A 15,033-nucleotide genomic window follows, 5' to 3' on the forward strand; every position below is an offset into this window, starting at 1 on the left:
GGACAAATATTTGCATTTCATGGGACAAGATTCCCAGCTTGGAGCTAAAAATCTGTGCAGGAGCCAAGCCAGGCTGGCAGATCCTCTGCCCCTCCTGCTCCATCCTCTTCCTCACACCAGAACATCCCTGCTCCAGCCCCACTCCATCCACTGAGTGGAAGATACAGGAAAAAAAGCCATTTTTTTTCCTCATTTTCCCACATTTCCAGCAACATTTTTCTGCCAAAAATACATTTTGCTCTGTTGGAAAATTTCAAATTTTATTTCTACTCAGCCTTGGATGATCTCTGAGCTCATTTCTTCTCATTCTTTTTTTTGCTCCCCTCTTTTATTTTCAGTCTCTTCTACAGCGTTTTGGAATCATTTGAAAGTAACAAAGAAAATCAAACAAACTGGGAATTTTCCAGATTTGCAGGAATTTTGAAAAGCTACAGAATGGAGAAAATAATTGAAAAAAAAAATTACATTCAGTTACAAAGTAGAGCAAAAGCAGGAAATAAAGAGGGGAAAATCAATACAGTTAAATATTTAAAATAATTTTCCAGCCATAAAAAAATCTTCCAAATTTCCCAATTTAAACCTGAAAGCAGCAGCATGGACACATATAAACAATAAAAGGATAAACTCCAGTGGGATTAAATAAAGAAAATTAACTTTTTACATCAGGCTGGTAGAGGAGAGCAGGACATCCTCACCCCTGGCAGTGTCACAGAGCTGGGGCACCTGCTGGTGACATCCCTGAGGAAAAGCCTGGATGTCCCCAGGGGATGTGGCAGTGTCCCCGTGCCAGGGCGTGTTCCCACGGTGGCACCGGGGGTGTCATTGCCACACGGGCACAGTTTGGGGCCCCAGGGTGGGAATGGCCTTGTGGCCATCCCTGGTGTCACACGGGCACAGTTTGGTGGCTAGAGGTGGGTGGTGACCCCGGTGTCACAGGCAGTTCGGTGGCTGTGGCTAGAGGCGGGTGGTGTCCCCGCTGTCACAGGCAGTTTGGTGGCTAGAGGCGGGTGGTGTCCCTGCTGTCACAGGCACAGTTTGGTGGCTGTGGCTAGAGGCGGGTGGTGTCCCTGCTGTCACAGGCACAGTTTGGTGGCTAGAGGCGGGTGGTGTCCCCGCTGTCACAGGCAGTTTGGTGGCCGTGGCCAGAGGCGGGTGGTGTCCCCGCTGTCACAGGCAGTTTGGTGGCTAGAGGCGGGTGGTGTCCCTGGTGTCACAGGCAGTTCGGTGGCCGTGGCTAGAGGCGGGTGGTGTCCCCGGTGTCACAGGCAGTTTGGTGGCTGTGGCTAGAGGCGGGTGGTGTCCCTGGTGTCACAGGCAGTTTGGTGGCTAGAGGCGGGTGGTGTCCCTGGTGTCACAGGCAGTTTGGTGGCTAGAGGCGGGTGGTGTCCCTGGTGTCACAGGCAGTTCGGTGGCCGTGGCTAGAGGCGGGTGGTGTCCCCAGTGTCACAGGCAGTTTGGTGGCCGTGGCTAGAGGCGGGTGGTGTCCCCGGTGTCACAGGCAGTTTGGTGGCTGTGGCTAGAGGCGGGTGGTGTCCCTGGTGTCACAGGCAGTTCGGTGGCCGTGGCTAGAGGCGGGTGGTGTCCCCGCTGTCACAGGCAGTTTGGTGGCTAGAGGCGGGTGGTGTCCCTGCTGTCACAGGCAGTTTGGTGGCTAGAGGCGGGTGGTGTCCCTGGTGTCACAGGCAGTTCGGTGGCCGTGGCTAGAGACGGGTGGTGGCCTCGTGGCTCTGGCCGTGCCGTGCCTGTGCCGCAGCCACGCTGAGGCTCTGCAGCCACTGCTGGGCGCGCTGCCGGTCGCTCGCCTTGAGCACGAGGCTGCGGCTCTCGGTGAAGATCTCGAAGGCGCGAGGCCGGCGCTGCCGCCGCCGCCCCCGCAGCGCCCGCACGCTCTGCACCGCGCCCAGCGGCACCGGCACCGCCCCGCCACCGGCACCGGCACCGGCACCGGCCTGATGGGGACAGGACGGGTGACACACTGACCCTGGGGACAGGCTGGGTGACACACTGACCCTGGGCATGGGACGGGTGACACACTGACCCTGGGGACGGGCTGGGTGACACACACACCCTGGGGATGGGACGGGTGACACACTGACCCTGGGCACGGGACGGGTGACACACTGACCCTGGGGATGGGACGGGTGACACACTGACCCTGGGCACGGGACGGGTGACAGAGATACCCTGGGCACGGGACGGGTGACACACTGACCCTGGGGACGGGCTGGGTGACACACTGACCCTGGGGACGGGCTGGGTGACACACACACACCCTGGGGACAGGCTGGGTGACACACACACAGCTGGGGACAGGCTGAGTGACACACAGACCCTGGGGACGGGCTGAGTGACACAGACACACCTGGGGACAGGCTGAGTGACACACACACACACCCTGGGGACAGGCTGGGTGACACACACACAGCTGGGGACAGGCTGAGTGACACACACACCTGGGGACGGGCTGAGTGACACAGACACACCTGGGGACAGGCTGAGTGACACACACACACACCCTGGGTGCTGCTGGGATGGGCTGGGAGCCCCGGGCACAGTGAGAGGGGCTGGATGGGCTTTAGGGTCCCTTCCCACCCAAACCACTCTGGGGTCCTGTGAACTCTTTGTGGACATATCCCCAAAGTGTCCCCAAGTGCCACCAGCTGCTGCTGCTGCCACATCTTGTCCATGTGTCCAAGGGCAGGGGGCTGGAGCAGCCTGGGACAGTGGGAGGGGATGGTATGGGATGGGATGGGATGGGATGGGATGGGATAATGGGATGGGATAATGGGATGGAATAATGGGATGACCTTTGTGTCCCCTGACAAGGTGGGGAGCAGCAGTGGCAGCACTCTGGCTGCCCTCACTGTGCCCAGTGGGAAGCTGCCAGAGCTGCACTGAGGGTTATTTGCAATGCCCTGGGGTGCAGTGGGGGTTATTTGCAGTGCCCTGGGCTGCACTAGGGGTTATTTGCAATGCCCAGGGCTGCAGTGGGGGTTATCTGCAGTGCTGCAGTGCCCAGGGTGCTGCTGGAGCAGGGACAGGGGGACACTCACAGATTTGTCCCTGTGGAACAGCAGCTGGTTGCCAGCCAGGGTGAAGTAGCGAGTTTTCCACCTCTTGATGAATTTCCAGCACACCTGCTTCTCCTTCAGCTTGCCCTCCATCAGGGGCTGCCCGTCCTGGTTCACACCTGGGGACACAGCCAGGGTGAGTCCTGCCCTCCTGTGCCCCAGCTGGAGGTTGTTGTCCTTGCTCTCCCTTCTCACAGATTCCCACAGCTCAGCCTTGGCCATGTCCTGCTGGGGAGGCTGAGCACGTGGAGCTGACAGCTCAGACCCTCTCCCACCTCTTTTCCTGCTCCCTCACCATCCCAAACTTCTCCCCCCAGTTGTTCCTCAGCCCTGCAATAACCATTTCTGGCCTTGGACACTGCCAGGGGTCCAGGGGCAGCCACAGCAAATCTGGGAATTCCATCCCAGGGAAGGATTCCTTCCCAGTATCAGCTCACCCTTCTCTCTGGCAGTTTAAAGCCCTGAGATCTCCTGGGGTCTCTTTTCCCTTTCTCTTCCATCTTTACACCAGGACACAAAGCAGCAGACAGAGCAGAGGGCAGTGCAAGGCCCAGGCAGGCTGGGGAGGGACATTTTTGGGTGGGATGTTTGCCTTGGAGCCCATCCCAGCCTCTCAGAGGGGCACTGACCCCTGGCTGGCTGCTCCCCCAGCACCCCCTGAACACCTTTGCTGCCACCCCCTGAGCCCAAAGGCTGCTGAGGATGAAGGTGAGCAGGGAGTGCCAAAGGCTTCACTGATTTTTGGGCACCAACCCTCACCTGGAAGAGGGCAAAGCACCCCAGGACAAGAATGGGGTAGGTGAGGGCTGTGTCCTCCCCCAGCCTTGTTTTCCTTGGCAGCCAGGCTGGCTGGGGGTGCAGTGTGGACTCGAGCAATTTCCTCAGGAAAAACCATAAATATTTCTGTCTCTGCAGACAGGGAGTGCTTGGAAGGAGATGGATGAATGAAAAAAGGGGGTTGGCAAAGCCTCAGTGCTGGGGGAGCTGAGCTGTGATTCCCAGAGCCCTGCTCTGCTCCATGCAGCCACTTCAGCCCTGACTCCACAATTTTCTGGGTTTTTGTGCCAGCACCAGGCCTGGGGACAGGGGAAAGCAGAGAGTTGTTTTCTCCCTGTATAAATGCAAAAGGGAACAAATTTCCCACGAGGCTGGTTTGGGGCTGCATCCTCTGCCCAAAAGCTCTTTAGTGGCACAGAACCACATTTTAATACCTCCCCTACTAAAATCATGGCAATTATGTTAAATATCGTTCTCTGCCTGGCTCCTGGTTCCACAGGAACATCTTCAATCCCTCTTCAACCAGACTAAGAGGGGCAGAGCACAGAAGGCTCAGATGATCCTGAGATAATTTGTGGGTAAGTGCACAGCACGAGAAGGGATGTGAACGTGCAATTTTGGCCTGAAGTGAATTTTTCTGGCCAAAACCTTTCAAACCCGAGATTTGCTAAGAAATGTTGATATCTCTTGAGGAGCCAGTGGCTTTGGGCAATGCTGGCAGAGGATTTCTCCTGTGTGTCCACAAGGAAGCCCAGGGGGAGTTTGGTGGCAGCTTCCAAAGGGGCCGTAATGAGCCTGATGCCAGCGAGTCTGAGGGGCTGATTAGGAGACAGAGATCCATGCAAGATAAGAATAAAACTCTTTTCCAATATTTTTCTAAGCCCTTCTGCTTATTTTCCTTGTGGTTGGCTTCACAGAATCCCAGAATAAGCTGGAAGAGAGCTGGAGGGTCTCTCCTCCTGCTCCAAGCAGGGTCACCCACGGGGTCAGGGCTGGCTCATGGATTTATGAAAAACCTGCACAACATCTCTGGGCAAGCTGCTCCAGTGCTTGGTATCCTCCTGGTGGGAAAGCTGGCACTCACAGGGAATGATTCCTGCCCAACAGCCCATCTAAATCTCTGTTCTTTCAGTTTGAAAAGGTCATGAAACATCCAAAGGTCTTCAAATACCTATTTTTTCTTAAATCATCTTAATACAGACACATTGAGCCCCAATTTAACCCTGTTGGAATTGTCTATTTTCCATCTTTCTTTCTTTGCCACAACACCCAGCTCTGAGCAGTTTGGGTACTGAATAAAAAGTTTAAAACCCTCCAAACTCTTCCAAGATGAACTTGAGACAGATAAAACCCAAAGCTTTAAATCTTGAATCTGATGAAACATAAAATCCTCCACAAGAATTCATGAATGATCTCAGTGATAATAAACCCCTATGAACTTGAAAGAATGGAATGTGTGGCAGATAAATGCAATTAACCTCGGGGAATATGGATTACTCTCCTCCATTAATCACCACGTTGAGTTTTGCTGAAAACCTGGAAGGAACACATTGCTGGATGCCACTTTTTATGGTTTTGGGCTCCTTCATTTCTCTGCATGGCTGGCACTGCAGGAGGGGGATAAATGTACTCCCAAGTTAATGTGGTGTTAATTCCTTGGGAATTGCAGTTTTCCAGAGGAATTGGCCTCAGAAAAACACCCTCAGTTTTCCCCAGATCCCAAATCCTTTCCCTGGCTCCCTGCAGCCCCCAGGGATCCCTGCCATGGCTTTGTGAGCTTCCAGAGGGGGAACAACTGGAACTCCCTGCTGGCTCTGCAGTGGTTTTGAGGAATGTTTTGTGCAAGAGCTGGTGAAGCCAAGCTCTCAGTGCAGGGGGTTGTGCTGGAATGAGGCTCCCAGCCTGTCCTAACAGGGGAATCCTCCCATTTTCCAGCACCCCAGGAGCCTCCTGGCTGTGCTGGGCTGTGGGGTTTGTGGGGATGCTGCTCCTCAGTGGCAGGAAAAGCCAATCCAGGAGGATCTGACAGCACTCCTGGAAAAGTGTGTTTGTACAGGACATGCTTTGGAGCAGAGGGAGGCACGAGGAGTCAGATTGTCACTGTGGGTGCATCAACCACGAGGCTTCAGCTCTTTTCACTCAGGATCAGCTTCCAGCTCCAAAATCCCTCCCAGCTACAGCCAAACAGGAACCACTGAGCACAGAAATGTGGGATGGTGTGGGCTGAAAAGGATCTTAAAGATCATCTGATCCCACCCCTGCCATGGCAGGGACACCTTCCACCACCCCAGGCTGCTCCAGCCCCAATGTCCAGCCTGGCCTGGGATCCAGGGGCAGCCACAGCAAATCTGGGAATTCCATCCCAAGGCAAGAACTGGGGGATAAATGGAATCTTGCAACAAGGCATCCAAAAAATGCAGCAAAACCCCACATGAACCAAACCCAGCAGACAATAATAGAAAAAAAAAAAAAAAAAAAAGAAAAAGCCTCTGAATTCCTTCTTCAACAGGAATTTGGTTGCTAAACAGCATTGCTGAGAGGAAGAAATTGCTTTCTTGCCTCTCAAATGTATTTCAGATTTCAAAGGGTCTTTCCCACTCTGGAATAAAAATAAAAGGTGTTTCACAGCCATAAAATTCCTTACCAATCCAAGCTGAACTCCAAATCCTTTTCTGTGTCAGATCCTAGAAACCCAGAGAGACCCTGCAGGGTCTCCCCCTCTGCCTCAGCTCTGCAGCACCAATTCAAAGGTGGAAATGTTTATTCCACTGAGCTCCCTCTTCCATGTTCCTTTCCTCACCTTTCACATGATCCATTCAAGGAATTTGTTTTCTTGGTTTTCTAAAGGCCTTTGGAGCTCAGAAATCATGATACTCACAATGAGCCTTTCTCACAAAAATTCTTTTAAACTGAGACAAAGAGAGCAACTGCTGATGAAAAGGACAATTTCAGCCAGGAGAGCAGGAGTGAGGCAAGGCTGGACTGGTTACATGTCTGTGGAAATTCACACCAAAGTTACTCCATGAAGCTTTGACATTTTAAGCCAGAGGCTCGTTTTCCTCATAGCCCAACATCCCTGAGATCCACACTGAGAGATGGAGATTTAACTCAGAGCAGGATTTCTTTGCTGGTGCTGGAGTCCCAGGAGAGCTGGGGAAGGAGAAGATGCTCAAACATCCCTGGAATGAGCAGGGGCAGCCTGGCTCCCTAAACTCGGGATTGATGCAGACTGAAGAGACACCAACTGTTAAAAGAAATTGCTGAAACAGCCAATTATTCAAACACTTGGCCAAAATAATCAAAATTCTTGGCCAAGATTGGTCAGACTTTTATGGAGTGGCAGAAAGCATCTAAGAACAAGACATTCCTCTGCCTGTCAGGGCACTGCTGGGTGCCAGAAAGCTTCAAAAAAAAAAAAAAAAAAAAAAAAAAAAAAGCTTCAAAAGCAGGGCACCAGGGAATGATACCTGGGAAAAAGGCTGCTTTTCCCTATTTTTCACCCTCTTTTCCAATACAGCTGAAGTGTCATGCCTTTATAAGATTTAATCACCATGTCCCTAAGGAGATGGAGTAAATGTGCACTGTGCACTGTGGAGTAAATGACATTAAAGCAAATAATTCTGAGAGTGAAGGAAGGAGGAAGCAAGTGCTGCTCCTGTGCCATTGTCCCCTGACTTGTGGCACCTGGGGTTGGCCCAGGAGATGGAATCCTTTATCTGGACCCTGGAGCAGGGGTGCAGAGCCCTCCCAGGGGTCAGTGATGATGCAGATGGGGGGCTGTGTCCCTCTGAGAACTCACCAAATCAGGTTTGGGCTGACTCTCACCAAAGATGAGTTTAGTGGAGAATTCCAATTAAAGAAGCCACTGGGGAGTTTGGTTGAGCCTTTTCCCCTCTCCCCACTGTGCTAGGTTGCAATACAGGATGTGACCAGAAATGTGGATTCTGTCCCCATCTGTTAAACCAGCTGGGGCAGTGCCCCTGATCTCCTGGCACATATTCTCTGCTAATGGGCCAGCTTTAAACCAGCTGGGCAATCATCTTTATCTTCCCACAGCCCATCCTCTCTCCAGGAAATATCTCCTGTTCCTGGGTCAGGTGTTAAAAACCAGGTGGGGCAATCATCTTTACCTTTCCCATGACCCACCCTTCATCCAGGAGATATCTCCTGTTAATGGGCCATTGTTTAAAACTGGGTGTGGCAGTGAATCTTATCCCTGTGGGAGATATCTCCTGTTAATGGGCCATTGTTAAAAACTGGGTGTGGCAGTGAATCTTATCCCTGTGGGAGATATCTCCTGTTAATGGGCCATTGTTTAAAACTGGGTGTGGCAGTGAATCTTATCCCTGTGGGAGATATCTCCTGTTAATGGGCCATTGTTTAAAACTGGGTGTGGCAGTGAATCTTATCCCTGTGTGAGATATCTCCTGTTAATAGGCCATTGTTAAAAACCAGCTGGGCAATCATCTTTATCTTCCCACAGCCCATCCTCCCTCCAGGAGATATCTCCTGTTCATGGCCAGTGAGTCCCAGTGCATGGCTGATAAAATTCCATCATCCCACTGGGAGATGCTCCAGCCAGGGTAGGAGCCAAGCCTTTCCTACCCAGATAAAAACTGAGATTTTGGACACCAAGGGACCTTCTTTCCACTGGATACCAGAGGAAATCCAGACCCTTCCACATCATCCCTGGAGCTTCAGAGGAAACTGCCCCTTCTCCAGGAGCACTGCTCCAGCTGAGCCACATCTGCCCCTGCAGGAGGATGCAGCACCATGGAATGGGACTGTGCCACCACCCTGACTGACTGACTGTGCCAGCTTGGATTCTGACTCTGGCAGGGTTTGGGATTGTTCTGTGTAATACTGCATTTCTATTTTAATTTACTAGTAAAGAACTGTTATTCCTAATTCCCATATCTTTGCCTGAGAGTCCCTTAATTTCAAAATTATAATAATTCAGAGGGAGGGACAAGCTCCTGCCTTTATTAGCAGATATCTGCCCCTCAAACCAGGACAGCCACATGAGCACACACCCAGCAGGGCCAGGGCAGCAGCCCCCTGTACCTGTTGCCTTCTCGGGGTTGTTGCACATGAAGCACTGCCAGGCTCCTGCCTCCTCGCTGTAGCCAAACAAATCAAAGAACCTCACTTCCTCCAGGTGCATCTGAACCTTCTCCAGCTCCTGGGGTGGGAAGAGAGAAACCAAACTCAGGAGGTGAAGAAGCACAGCTCAGCCCCCAAGGACATGGAGCTGAGCAGGACCAGCAGCAGCAGCTGAGCCAGAAATCATGGATTGGGTTTGGGAGGCTGGGGGTGCTCTGGGATTTGTTTCTCCTCTTCCAGGCAGGTCAGCAGCCAGGCCTGGCTGTTTTCCAGCAGCTGAACCACCTTGGAACACGAGGGTGGTGAGGAGAGAATGTCTGAGAGAGCCCAGCCTGGAGAAAAGGTGAGCAGGGGGAACTTGTGGTTCTGCACAACTCCCTGACAGGAGGGGACAGCCAGGGGGGTCCCAGTAATAACTGACAGCACCAGGGAAAGGGCTCCAGATTCTGCCAGGGGATGTTCAGATTGGATATTGGGAACATTTCCTCGTGGAAAGGGCAGTGGGGGAATCCCAGGGGGGATTTGGGATCTGTGTGGAGGTGGCACCTGGGCCAGTGGTGGCCTTGGCAGTGCAGAGCAGCCAGGACAGCTCAGGATGGCTCAGCCCAGCTCAGAACAAATAGGACCTTGATAAGGAGCTGTGGAGAGCCCCAGGAAAGCTGGGAGGATCCACATCTGGAAGTGCTTTGCTGCTGGCACGTCTGAGACGTGCTGAATAAACAAAGAATGTTTTCTGTGGCATGGAGGGGCTGCCCAGAGCAGCACAGTGTGCTCTGGGTGAGCCAGGTACTCCCTGCAGCTCCACACTGCTGCACATCTGAAGGGGTTGCTCAGAATTCATGTCAAGCATTGATGTCATACATTATTCTCCAGGGTGGAAAAAATGCTTTAGAATTCATATTGGAAAAATTTATCACCTTCCACCATCCCAGGGGCTCCAGCCCCAGTGTCCAGCCTGGCCTTGGGCACTGCCAGGGATCCAGGGGCAGCCACAGCTGCTCTGGGAATTCCAGCCCAGCCAGAAATTCCTTCCCAGTGTCCCATCCCACCCTGACAGAGCATTTCAGACTCTGCTGGAACACAGTGCATGAAACTTAGTCTCAAATACAGCAGGCAGTGTTGATGCTGCTTTTGCATCAACACATTTCAGGCCACTGAAAATTAAAAGTGTTGTGCTTAATGAAGCAACGCTCAGAATTTTGCTTCCTGGCAGAGGAATAACATTAACAAATGCAACAATTTTGTCCAATAATTTAAAATCTCTGAAGTCCTGTTAGCAATGGGAAGAACTTCTGAGATGACAAATTCCCATTATGACAGAAGCTGAGGAAAGTAAGGACTAGGAAATGTTCCAGGCAGATTTTTTTGGAAATGCAAAAGCTAAAGAAAACCTTCTTCATGACAGTCCCAGTGAAACCTGAGTGGGGTCCCCCCTCCTCTGGGCCCCAGCAGGAGTTCCCACTGCACCACATTATCCTGGGAGTGCAGAAGGTGTTCCTAACAAAACTCTGGTTTTAAATCAGCCAGAGCCTCGGTAATTTAATCTTATTCCACCAGACATCCTCATGCCCACAATATTCTGAGAGAGAGTGTTTTAAAATCGTGTTTGACAACTCATTTCATCCAGCTGAGCTGGATGGAGAAGCTCAGGGATAAATGGATATTTGTTTTCCAATCCCACAGTGGCCTTTTCCAAGCAGCTGATTAATAGCTTGGAAAGGGCACTCACTGAAATCCTGGAGACAGAAAAGAGCTCTAATCCCTTCAAGTGATGGGGGCAACTAATGTGCAGGAAAACAATTCCATAAAACCCAGGGCTGTGCTGAACTGGGTGAACATCCAGGGGCTGCCCCCAGCAGCAGCTAAGCTGAGCCTGGAGCTCAGGACTAAGCAGGAAAAGCCCCAGGAGCAGCATCCCTGCCATGGATCAGCTCAGTGGAGGCTGCAGAGCCTGGGGAGCTTCCAAAGCCCAGCACAGCCCTGAGTGCCTCTGTTGCAAAATGCCCCAAATGCAGGGAAACTCCTGCTGGAGAGGGAGGTTGGATTTGTCCTTACAAACCAGCTGTGGGTCTGCTGGTAGATAAAACCAGCACTGAGAGATAAGAGAAATAATGGGATGGATTCACTGGTTGATGAATGGAAAAAGATTTTTGGTAGGTTTGCTTGTAGATGAAATTGGATATTGGAAGATGAAAGAAGCAATGGGGAAAAACTATGAATTGTATAAGAATTAAAAATTAAAAGGGAGGGTTGTACATGAGAGGGGAATCTCAGCTATCAGGTGTTTGGGAAGTCTGTGCCTCTCAAGTACCTCAGCCCATGGGGAAAGAGAGAGGGAAATTGGGATAAAAGGAGGCTGCAGCCTCCAAAAATCTGAGACCCCAGGGGATGCCCCATGGCCTCTGCCTTTATTGGAATAAAACAAAAAGAACTCCTCTGTCTCCTTTCTGGCCACGAACCTCTGGTGTTTGTGGGCTGATTTTCCTGACATGCTGTTTGCATTTGAGAGGGAAGCAGCTCTCACCTTCTGTTGTGGGAAGGTGGACTGGATCATGGCAGCCTCGAAGCTGTGCATCCCCTTGAGCTGGCTCTGCTCCCACAGCACCCTCAGCCCCTGCACTGAGCTGCTCTGCAGGGACAGAGGCTCTGCCAACAGGCTCTGCAGGAAACACAGAATCACTCAAAGTGCTTTGGTACTCAGCCATAGCCAGAGAGCATCCTGTGCTCACAGCCGGGAGAATTCCCAGGGTCAGCCCAAAGGCAATTCTGATGGATCAACACAATCAGATAAACAGCAAAGATCTCAATGATAAACACCAAATATATCATTGTAAACATCAAATATCTCATTGATAAACAGCAAAGATCTCATTGATAAACACCAAATATCTCATTAATGAACACCAAATATCTCATTAATAAACACCAAATCTCACTGATAAACACCAAATACCTCATTAATAAACATCAAATATCTCATTGATAAACAGCAAATATCTCATTGATAAACATCAAATATCTCATTGATAAACAGCAAAGATCTCATTGATAAACACCAAATATCTCATTAATGAACACCAAATATCTCATTGATAAACACTAAATATCTCATTAATAAACACCAAATCTCACTGATAAACACCAAATACCTCATTAATAAACATCAAATATCTCATTGATAAACATCAAAGATCTCATTGATAAACATCAAATATCTCATTAATGAACACCAAATATCTCATTGATAAACACTAAATATCTCATTGATAAACACCAAATATCTCATTAATAAACACCAAATCTCACTGATAAACACCAAATATCTCATTAATAAACATCAAATATCTCATTGATAAACACCAAATATCTCATTGATAAACACCAAATCTCAATGATAATATCTCATTATAAACATCAAATATCTCATTGATAAACACCAAATCTCATTGATAAACATCAAATATCTCATTGATAAACATCAAATATCTCATTATAGACATCAAATATCTCATTGATAAACATCAAATTCTCATTTCCCTTGGGTTTCTGAAGTTTGTTGCACATCCCCCATCTCTGAGGTCTGTGGCTCACCAAGGATTGCCCTGCAATGAATTTATAGAATAGATTTCAATAAATAATTAAATGAATTTTTAAAAAACTAAATAATTTATCAGCAGCCAGACAGAGCCCTGGGTGAGCTGCATCCCTCTGGAACACACCTGGCATTTCCAGCCAGAGCCAGGAGAAGTTCCCAGCCCTGCAGGGCTCTGTGTGTCCTGATTCAGGGCAAATTTGGGAGAAAAACCTCAGAGTGGGATCCCCTTAGGAAACAGATTCAAGCAGCCCTACCCCAACTGATTCAGGAAAATATTTCCTAGGAGAGAAGTGGAAAAAAACATGTTTATTTAATAGGAAAAGCACTTTTTAGCACAAGAATGAGCAATACCAAACAGCAAAACCTCTCACTGCTCTGAAGAGGTGACAAATAGAGAATTAACACCTATATTAATTAATTATATTTTTGCCTTAATAACTAAATTCGTGTGACCTGCACTGCAGCATCAACTGTTCAAACAAAAAATACCTGAAATCATGAAGAAGGAAGAAGACAGAAAGAAACAATACCCAAAATCCTCCATGTTAAAAATGTTAATATTATAACAAAAATGTTAAGGATGGAATGGAATGGAATGGAATGGAATGGAATGGAATGGAATGGAATGGAATGGAATAGAATAGAGAATAGAATGGAATCGGATAGAATAGAATAGAATATAGAATAGAATATAGAATAGATTAGAATAGAATAGAATATAGAATAGAATAGAATAGAATAGAATAGAATAGAATAGAATAGAATAGAATAGAATAGAATAGAATAGGATAGAATAGAATAGAACAGAATAGAATAGAATTAGAATAGAATATTATTATATCATAAAACCCCCAAATTTAAACCCTTCACCATGTGAAATCACACACTTCTATTTAACTACACACTCATGATTTTAACTCCATCACTCCAATTTGGAAGCTTCTCCAAGGCCTCAGGTTAAAAGCAGTGTTCTGGGGGTCAGTGTCAGAAAACACAGAAATCCAACACCCCCAGGTTTTTGGGACACTGAACACTGCCAGGACAGGGGGACCCTTGTTGGGGTCACCCCCAGAGGTCCCTGAGCCAAAGGACAGTGAGGATCCAACTTCCAGCCCCAGGAATCATCCTGGTGCTCCAACAGCACCAAATTTATTGCATTAGCTGCTCAGAGAGTCAGTGGTGCATGAACTCTGGGGCTGAGAGAACTCTCTTGTATCTCCCCTGTGATCTTTTAATTAAAGATTGCATTCACAGGCAGGGGCCAAGATAAGAGTGCACAAACAAACCTCATTTTCCATACTGCAAATATTTGATTTCACAATATGGGCAATGTCCTTCAAATGTGGGATTCCTGGATGGACTTTCTGTCTCCTCTTTCTGAGCAAACTCATCCAGCCTAATCCTGCTGTCCCACTCAGCTCCCAATTTCTATCCAAGGGTTTTGAAACACTGTAGAACTCTCCATTAATATGTTTTTTTAAAAATTAACTGACCAATGTTCTTGAAAAGGGTTTATTTCTAGGAAAACACACAGGGCAGAGCAATTCAGGCTGTTCCATCCACAACATCCCTCACCTTATTTGGGATAAATCCAAGGCTGCAGGGAAAGGCTCTGGATGTGTGAAGAAACTGAACATTGTATTTTAACCCAAACCCCATCTGTTCCACCTTGGAGTGTAAATTTAGGGCTCTCTCTTAGTTTCACACCATTTGTAATCTGTTAGGAAATTCCACACGTGCCCAAATATTGGGATGTGCTTGGAAACAACATGAAGCACAGGAAAATCACTTGAGGGGTGGCAGAGCAGCACTGAGCAGATTTCCAAATTCTCAACCCCTCCTGCTGCTCCCCCAAAATCCTCTGCCAGCTCCTGGCTGCTCCCAAGGCTCCTGGGACTTGCTGCAAGTTTTACCTGAACAAGAACAATTTGGTTTTGGTCCCACTTTTTCATCCCCAGGCTTTGTAATTTCCCCAAGCCAGTTTGAATTTGGGGGCATTTAACAGAAATATAAAAATTTATAGAGCACAAAATAATTTCAGCCAAATCAAACGAGTTTCTGAGGGATCACAAGGGTCACAAATAAAAGAGGAATTTAAGGTGTTTAATTGAAATTCTTGTCCAGGTGCCCCAGGAGCAGGCTGGTTTGTGGCCCTCACCTGCTGGAACAGGAACATGATGTGGATCCAGAGAGGAGGCTGCTGGCTCAGCAGGGTGAAGCTGGATCTGCTGTACAGGCAGTAGTGACCCTTCAGGGGACAGCTGAAGGACAGCTTGGCCACACAGCTTTGGGCAGAGTCTGCAAAGAAGGGCAGGGAGTACTGAAATCAGGGAATAGTGAAAGAATGGAAAACTGAAATCAGGGAATAGTGAAATCAGGGAATAGTGAAAGAATGGAAAACTGAAATCAGGGAATAGTGAAAGAATGGAAAACTGAAATCAGGGAATAGTGAAATCAGGGAATACTGAAATCAGGGAATAGTGAAAT

General features: G+C 48.8%; 1 protein-coding gene across 1 annotated transcript in view; it reads right to left on the reverse strand.

Moving 5' to 3' along the window:
• Window positions 1-1,700: 1,700 nt before the first annotated feature.
• The window catches only part of VEPH1 (ventricular zone expressed PH domain containing 1), a gene marked incomplete at its 3' end in the record, with an annotated part of 53,100 nt that continues 39,767 nt past the window's right edge, over window positions 1,701-15,033 (reverse strand). The window contains exons 10-14 of the mRNA XM_079315290.1: window positions 14,705-14,844; window positions 11,476-11,610; window positions 8,913-9,030; window positions 3,009-3,190; window positions 1,701-1,949 (exon numbers count right to left, since the gene is read on the reverse strand). Of these exons, the coding sequence (XP_079171416.1) occupies window positions 1,701-1,949; window positions 3,009-3,190; window positions 8,913-9,030; window positions 11,476-11,610; window positions 14,705-14,844 (824 nt within the window). The remainder of the gene's footprint in view (window positions 1,950-3,008; window positions 3,191-8,912; window positions 9,031-11,475; window positions 11,611-14,704; window positions 14,845-15,033) is intronic.

The sequence above is a fragment of the Erithacus rubecula genome (genome assembly GCF_903797595.1).
Source record: "Erithacus rubecula genome assembly, chromosome: 11".
NCBI lineage: Eukaryota > Metazoa > Chordata > Aves > Passeriformes > Muscicapidae > Erithacus > Erithacus rubecula.